Source organism: Daphnia carinata, chromosome 6 (genome assembly GCF_022539665.2).
Source record: "Daphnia carinata strain CSIRO-1 chromosome 6, CSIRO_AGI_Dcar_HiC_V3, whole genome shotgun sequence".
Taxonomy (NCBI): domain Eukaryota; kingdom Metazoa; phylum Arthropoda; class Branchiopoda; order Diplostraca; family Daphniidae; genus Daphnia; species Daphnia carinata.
The window spans coordinates 8,352,854-8,360,512 of NC_081336.1; the positions used below are offsets into that span (position 1 = coordinate 8,352,854).

The 7,659-nt window shown below is 42.1% G+C and overlaps 3 protein-coding genes and 1 non-coding gene across 4 annotated transcripts; 1 reads left to right on the plus strand and 3 right to left on the minus strand.

The window, feature by feature from the left end:
* Positions 1-8: 8 nt before the first annotated feature.
* Positions 9-2,570, minus strand: LOC130702398 (gustatory receptor for sugar taste 64e-like). Its single transcript, XM_057524078.2, has 5 exons — positions 1,208-2,570; positions 632-1,138; positions 488-571; positions 329-418; positions 9-261 (listed from the first exon to the last, which is right to left on the minus strand). Exons 1-5 carry the CDS (start codon positions 1,661-1,663, stop codon positions 208-210), a joined length of 1,191 nt encoding a protein of 396 aa, XP_057380061.1. The 5' UTR covers positions 1,664-2,570; the 3' UTR covers positions 9-207.
* On the plus strand, positions 2,495-2,613 carry Trnay-gua (transfer RNA tyrosine (anticodon GUA)). Its single transcript has 2 exons — positions 2,495-2,531; positions 2,578-2,613. It is a non-coding gene; the product is annotated as a tRNA-Tyr (tRNA).
* Positions 2,614-2,704: 91 nt separating this feature from the next.
* LOC130702400 (carbonyl reductase [NADPH] 3-like) lies at positions 2,705-4,097 on the minus strand. The gene is made up of 5 exons (XM_057524079.2): positions 3,942-4,097; positions 3,361-3,878; positions 3,217-3,304; positions 3,009-3,159; positions 2,705-2,944 (listed from the first exon to the last, which is right to left on the minus strand). Exons 1-5 carry the CDS (start codon positions 3,975-3,977, stop codon positions 2,811-2,813), a joined length of 927 nt encoding a protein of 308 aa, XP_057380062.1. The 5' UTR covers positions 3,978-4,097; the 3' UTR covers positions 2,705-2,810.
* A 454-nt stretch (positions 4,098-4,551) lies between these two features.
* LOC130702417 (IQ and ubiquitin-like domain-containing protein) lies at positions 4,552-7,099 on the minus strand. Its single transcript, XM_057524094.2, has 6 exons — positions 6,433-7,099; positions 6,187-6,354; positions 5,622-5,788; positions 5,247-5,531; positions 5,021-5,182; positions 4,552-4,958 (listed from the first exon to the last, which is right to left on the minus strand). The coding sequence occupies exons 1-6, from the start codon at positions 6,908-6,910 to the stop codon at positions 4,785-4,787; spliced, it is 1,434 nt and encodes a 477-aa protein (XP_057380077.1). The 5' UTR covers positions 6,911-7,099; the 3' UTR covers positions 4,552-4,784.
* Between the last annotated feature and the right edge of the window lie 560 nt (positions 7,100-7,659).

Here is a 7,659-nt window from a genome sequence, read left to right on the forward strand (position 1 = left end):
CTTCGGAATTTTTTATTTTCTATACGACATTACTTCTCACCGCCAATTAACCTACAAAGCGTTATTCTTCGATTAAGATTTAAGGTTGCACTAGACACATATTCTGTCTTTAGTATTTTATATTGGTATATTTTTGTCTTGTAGTATTTTTCTTGTAATTGTAATGTCGTGCAACATACATTAGCAGATGTTGTATGTGACAGTGTCTTAGCGCGGTAATTGCAGCATAACAACTTCATACGTGACGATCAAACCGAATAGCTAAGAAAGGGAAATCCGTTAAAGACTTTTTTATATTCAAACGATAAACCGAAAGTATCAAATTGACCTTTGCGGCCGATGACTTTGACAAGACAAAAAAACCTCCTCCGCTAAGTGCTGTGGGTTCATTTTGAATTTCTTGCGCTATCAAATTCATCTAAATACATCGAAATAAAATGATAATAATTCTTTAATATTAGATAAAAGAAAAAAAAAAAATGAATACCTTTATCAGCCTATTTCTTTGCTGTTCCATACTGTGGCCAGCTAGAGAAGGCAGCCTATGCAAATAATCTAACGTCTTCTTTGGCTGTTTTACCATAAAAACGTAAGGGCCCACACCATATTTTGTGCCATAAGTCTGACTTACCATTTCTGTTAGCCGACTAGCCAGGTGGACAGAAAACATCAGCCTCAGGATGACGTAAGCGAACGAATAGGTGAAAATGAAACGAACGAGCAGACTAGGACTAGAAATGTCTGCGTCCAGTCCAGAGTACAAAAACGTCAGGATGTAAATGACGTCGCATCCGATAGTTATGAGAATCAACGGCGAGAAAATCTCAGCCACTTTGTGGGTCAACGTAGATAGCGCCAACTGGACTCGGCGCAGGCGTTCCAATTGTTGGAAAGAGACGTCGTGTTGCGATCGCAATTGCTCGCAGTGTACCTCGTAATAGCGTCGCAAGATGATCGAGACCAACGCAATTATAAAATCACCGGAAATCCAGGCGACTTCGCTCAGCGATTCGACAAAAATCAAAGCAAATCCATAGATGTCCTTGTAGTCACCAAAGTAAGGATTTAAATCAGTTTCTTTGCCCGCCAACTTCACCAGTAAATAAAAGATGTCGGTCACATTTTCAGCGTCCATCACCTGTGAATAAATCAAATTCCAAATCAAGATAAATCGCCTTAATATACTCGTTTTGGTTGCCGCACATACCGCGCCAGTAATGTACAATCCATTCTCCAGATTGGACATGATGACAGTAGCGATAAAAATGAACCAACACTGAAATTTAACAGCTTTTCCTAAAACTATTTGATTCTCTTCGAGTAGACGTTCAATTCCTATCCAGTGTTGAAGAAGGTGCAACAAGTCCGACGATCGAAATACGAAAAACACTACGGTCATCTCGCAATGAGCATAGTAAATTAAATAGAACGTCGCATCTGCAATCATCTTTGACGAGCTATGAAACGTATCAATAACGAGCAAGATCGAAATGATAAATGCGAAAAAATAAACAAAGGCAACTAGCAAACACCAGCAAAACGAACCGCGACATCGTTCAAAGTGAGGCTCTTTATGACATTGTCTTAAAGGGATAATTGCGTAACAACGAAAGAAGGAAATCACGGGATTCCACAATTGGATAACGTCTGATTTGTCCGCCATTTCCTATTAGAAGGATTGGGTATAACATCCGACTTCCCCTGCGTTCGATTATACTTTAAGTTCGTCTATTTTGTTGACTACGTTTGTAGCTTGCCCGGTACGATATCAATAAATTGCACTAACATTAAAAGGCTGTTACCGTGTGCGCCAAACAGTGTTTCAATATTCCACAATGAGTTGTTTGGGCTGTCGTCCTCGGTCTTCCTTTCAATTGATTTTAATGTTGAGTACCTGTGACGTGCACATTTTTCTTTTGACGAAGGAAACATTGTCTGTGCTTCCACGAAAAGTAAGGCAAGGGCTCTTAGCTTTCTAGAGCATGAAAAGGTAAATACACGTCACTCAAACACAAAATTTAAACGTTAAATAAATTGCAAATTAAAACAAATGTGCAAAACCTATACATTTAAACGCCGGGCAATCCTTTGAATACAATCCGGATGGACGATCACACGCGTGGAACAAAAATAAACACAGCTGCCTTCTGTAAGCTTGAGATATAGTTCCACAAACATTTGTATACACAGAAGTCTGTTGCCTTTAAGCGAATACATCAGAGCTGCCATGACACAACTAACAGACGACACCAACTGGAAAGCAAAATGACCTTGATTCAGGTTATGTAATACACCTGAAGGTAAAGAGGAGTGGACAGGTACTGCAGGCGTTGCATCGTGGTGGATAAATGCAAGCCCATCCCTTTAGAACACCTGCGTTTTGCCGTTTACGTAAATTGCATTTTATCGTACCCTACCTCTAAGTCTAGGTTGGTTGCTCTAACGACTTTCACTGTACAGCAACTTGTCCTTTTCCTAGTTGTGTTCACTGCATCCGTCGATAGCTCAGTTGGCAGAGCGGTGGACTGTAGATTCAACTCACGAAAGTCGTGAAAGTAGTTGCATTCACGATAAGATATCCATAGGTCGCTGGTTCAACTCCGGCTCGACGGAAACATTTTTTTACGATTGCCCAATGTCTTTCCAAGTGACATTTAAAATTTAAGCGGCAAAAACAACATCTATATTATTAGAATGAATTTTTCTAAACGAACAATCCGGGAAGATGGAACTGTAAAAGTTAGACAGACAAATTTTGCAAAAACACAGAAACTAAACGATGAAAGTCGTTACCTACATATTAATGAATATTAATAAACTGATGGGGTAGGTCCATTGACCCAATCAACGAGTTGCTTATCGTGCCAAACGTACGCCCCTTTTGGAATAACATTTTCCGGCGAAGATGGCGGAAGCATCGCCAACCAACACGCCGCTTCCGCTCCTGAAAAATACCAACCCAATTTTCATTACAAAATCATGAATTTCATAAATTAAAATTAAATTGCCTTCTTGGATCGTTTTCTCTCCTTTTTGGAACGTCGCATCTGTTACGACGTAACCGGGATGAACGCAATTGACAGCCAGATCTTCACGCGGGTCTTGATCGAATTGGCGTTGATGAATTCGTGTCAATGCGCTGATACCCACTTTAGAAACCTTTCAAGAATAAATTACAGCTCATAAAAATAGATTCAATTAATCAATTTGGCTTACAATATAGCCTTCGTTAGGCCAAGTGTCTTCTCTTTCGCCAACGCTGTTTGGCCATCCTCGTTCAAAGTAATCGCCATTTTTAGCCGCCCTTTGATATACTGATTTTAGATAAAGAATTGATTGGACAATTGATAATAAACTCACTCGACAAAGTCTTCCATTAATTGACACAGTTCTTGTTCAGTCAAATCAGGAGCAGAGAATTTGCTCCTCAAAACGGAAGCTTCCGGCTCGCGGCCGGATATTTTCAGCAAATGGCCGTCGTCACTTGTCAAATGAACGACTCTTGCGTGCGGTCGAAGGATAGGAAACAGGATCTTACACGCTCTCATCGTGTGATAGAAATTAGTGTCGATCGTCTTTCGAATCGATTCGACAAACGATTCGGCAGGTGTCATCATCGGAAAGATAATGGCAGCGTTGTTGATTAAAACATCCAATCCGCCGTGAGTTTGCACGAGGAAATCACGAAATTTCAAGACGCTCGATTCGTCATCAATGTCTAATTGATGATAAGCCGGACGCAGTCCCATTTTCTCAAGGTCTTCCATGGCTTTTCGTCCCCGTGTTTCATCGCGGGATGTCAAGTAAACAGTCCCATCAAATTTGGCACACAGTTCCATCACAGCTGCGTAGCCAATTCCTTTGTTGGCTCCAGTCACCTGTTTTTTGCAATGGTTTTATTATTTCATTTTCAAATTCAATTCAAATAATAATAAACTTACCACAGCCACTCGAGATCTGTTGTTGGCTTCCATCATTCAAGTCTGATGTTCTTTTTGCTAAAAATAAATCGAAGACCGCACCTAAATCTGCGTACCAAGTGATCACATGCGATTTCTCAAATGGCCGCGTGAAATAGGTCAGATCGATGAAGGTGATGCGCATGCGCATCACTGTTGCTACGCACCGTTTAAGTGAGAACATTATCTTTCCTTCTAAAGTTCACATAGCGAACGATAAAAAATAAAATCAACTCTTTACAGATCGCGTGTCAAAACTTTAAATCGACAGTTTCCCGCAGGAAGTTTTGATGTGCGTTCTATACTTGTTGATGTCCCATATTTTCTTAAATAGAGAAACCAGTTGGCAATATTTTTATTTATTACTTGTAGCGAGAATATGAAATAGTACGAACCATTATTTTTTTTTTTTTGGGGGGGGGGGGGGGGGGAGGGGTTTTGCAGTTAAAAACTGGCCATAACCGCACGATCGTGCAATCAAATGAACGCGGTCTGGATGAATAGCGTAACCGCTACGTGCGACACGAGCGATCTTAAATTGCACGTTAACGTTCACCACGACACCCACAGTTTTAATAGCTGCATGAAAGGCGTCACCTTTTCTTTTTTATTGATTGCTTTGCAACGCGTGCGGGTGACAAACGACCATTTGACAACAGCCATCGTTCAATCAAATTCAAAAAGAAAAATGAATGTCCTTGTCAATAAAAAAAAAACGTACCTTTTCTCGTGGTACTTAAAGTTTAATTCATAGTTAACGTTGTTCCAACGAAGTGATCGTTTTGCCCAGACAGGACCAAAACAAAAAATTGCAGGTCGATGTCGTTAAAGGCAGGGCGGTTGGGGAAGCTGGTCAGTGATGAAATGACGCAAGAGCGCACGAAGACGCGACTGGAGTCCACTCAATGCAGACGACATGAGCCCTCGGGCGAGCAGGTCCAATTCACGATCAGCCAATTGCAATAGTTCCTTGACCAACGGTCCGCTCTTCTTCCAAAGCTGCGTAATATAATAGCAATCATGAATTCTATCAGCCTGGAATGACAAAGAAAAGTACTCACTGTTCGTTTTAAAAGATGTAGCGCTCTAACACGATCCTCAGTCAGAGTTGAATTGCAAACGGCTTCGTACATGAGCCGCATTTCACGTAGATATTCAATTTCGACTGTGTCTACCTCAACGACGGCCCCCGTCGAAGATCTCCACACTTTCGGCTGCGAGATCTGCCAAATTTAGAAGATGATTTCATCCGTTCGCAAATGCAATTTGTTAATTACAGAAGGTTACCCTATGCAAAAGACGACGAAGTATTCGATCTTTGACCGCCGACGACTTGGTCGAATTGAGCATTTCAATTTCGTGGAAAATGATGCGATGATTATCCAATTGATCTTCGACGTCATTGAAGCGGTTCTTCTCGATGGTGACATCGCCGAAGCGGATGATGAGCGCTTCGACCGGTTCAATAGCTGGCTTATCATTTTCAATCGATTCCGATAGAGAACTGGTCACGGAAGGAGGTCTCGATGAATTGTCCTGATCCCTTTCCGACATCCGACGTTTAAATCGACGCTGTAGACCAACCCCCCTCACAAAGTTAGAAACTCCTCCTTCTCTCAAATTTTTTTATTTCGTCTGGGAAAAAAACAAACAGAAACGTACCGATTTTTCGTCGTCATCGACCGTCACGAATCGGCTGGTCGCGTTGAGATTATCTTCTCGTGACGACAAGTTCCAGTCGAAGGCCCGCACTTGGCACGAGACGCTAGACGAACTCTGCGTGTGATTGTCGCGTATGGTAGCCACCTGGCAATCTTTGCTCTTCGGTTCTATTTCAAAAAAGATAAAGGAATATGTCTTTTGAATAATAAATAAACAATAAAAATATACGAGGACGTCTGAGTGCGACCCGGTGCTAAAAAGAACAACGTGAGAATTTTGGGACTGTTGGGTGGAAAGGCACTGGAAAAGTTTCCAAGTTATTCGCTAGCCAAAAGCCAATTGTTTGTTGTCGACTTGACAAATATGGCGTCATGCTAGCGACCGATTGACGTACGACCGACACAAGAGTTTCATAGAAATGTAACGTTTGCTTCATAAGCAATCATGGATCAAACATATGAGCTCATTAATCTAAAAAAATAGTACAACAATCAAGTACGAATTCATTTTAATTCGTCTTTTTTTTTTTTTTTTTTTTTTTTTTGAATATCCAAGATAATTTTACCTGGCGTTAAGATGCGGATTCGATCACCTGGGCCGACGGTGTAATCCGTTTGAGTTTGTGCATGGTAGTAACACAGTCCGTTATTCTTTTTGCGCCAACCACCGAGGAACGTTTGCCGAACACTTTGATTTTCAATTTCCACCACTAGATCTCTATCAGGAACGTTCTCTGCAATTGTTTAAAAAATTTTGAAATGAACACGAAAATTCGCAGATGATTTAATGTTTAAGCAAAAGACAAGTGTACTGGCGTGAATGCGGACGGTGATGACGTCTGGCAGAGGCATGAGATCTTCGGGTCGGATGGACTTGATGCGGATGGGGAAAGAGACGGGATCGGCGGATCGGAGCGAGAGAGAGATGGTCTCGTTGACCCGTCCGCCCAGCTCTCCGAGCGTCACGTGATCCTGGACGGCCCGACCAGCGTGAGTCAGGTGTAGGGTGGCGACGGGCAGTTCAACCATCCGCGAGAGACGCTCTTTGAGCGAACCAGCGGACGTGGCCAGCGTCCAGGCTTGAGTGATGACCTGAGAATCGGGGCATTCCAGCTTCACTGTGACCACGTAGCGGCCAGCCGTAGCAGTCGGCGAATCGCATCGTTCTGCTACGTTCGACTTGTCTGGGCAGGTTGCACGTTGCTCCACCTGGACGTACATCGTTTGCAATTGATGGCCGCTGTCAGCGCACAACTCTTCGGCCGTCTCCTTTGCTCCTCCCGTTTCCATCGTTGGCCAGCAAACGATTTCTTTGTGAGGGGTGGAGTGATGCTAGTTTGAGGCCAGGTGTCTATGAAGACGTAAAAACGGTGAAAGAACAAAAAACAGGACAACGGTGAAGCAAAACAGTTGATTTTTCTATATCTACGAGAAGTTGGAAGCAGCACAGTGTAGGGACAGACATCAACGCTACTGGTTTTGTAGAATCGATCCAACATTGGCACCTTTTTATTTCAACTTGCCTGGACGGCCGTAAACATCCCCTGACAACGGCTGCTAGGGCACGATGACCGCATTCTCGAAAATGAAACTAAAAGATCAGACAGTGATCAAACGATTAGGAACACACGATTCTGTTTTGTTAAATTTACCTCTGCTTTCACGTTGCGTTCAGGATTTCTTGCATTTAAAATTGAACTTTCCTCGTTGTAGAGCTGTAATTGCGATAGCACACGAGTTTAACGCGATTGTCAGTCAGTTGAATCCATTTAAGGTTAAATGTGAACAAAGTTTCGCGTCAAACCTAACTTCCAACTTTGAAGCCATCAGTAAGTGAACATTAAACAAGGACAACTTTGAAAAACGAGAGAATAAAACTTGTGAAGCCACGCCATTCTCGGTTTTTTTTTTTTTTCAAAAGAGTTTCTTCTTCGTTTCGATGTTTAAAGTTAGCGAATGACGATCAAAGTGCGTCATCTGCATCAACAGTCTATGATTGTTTAGATTGGCCTAATATTCAAACAAAGGCCATTTTTCCT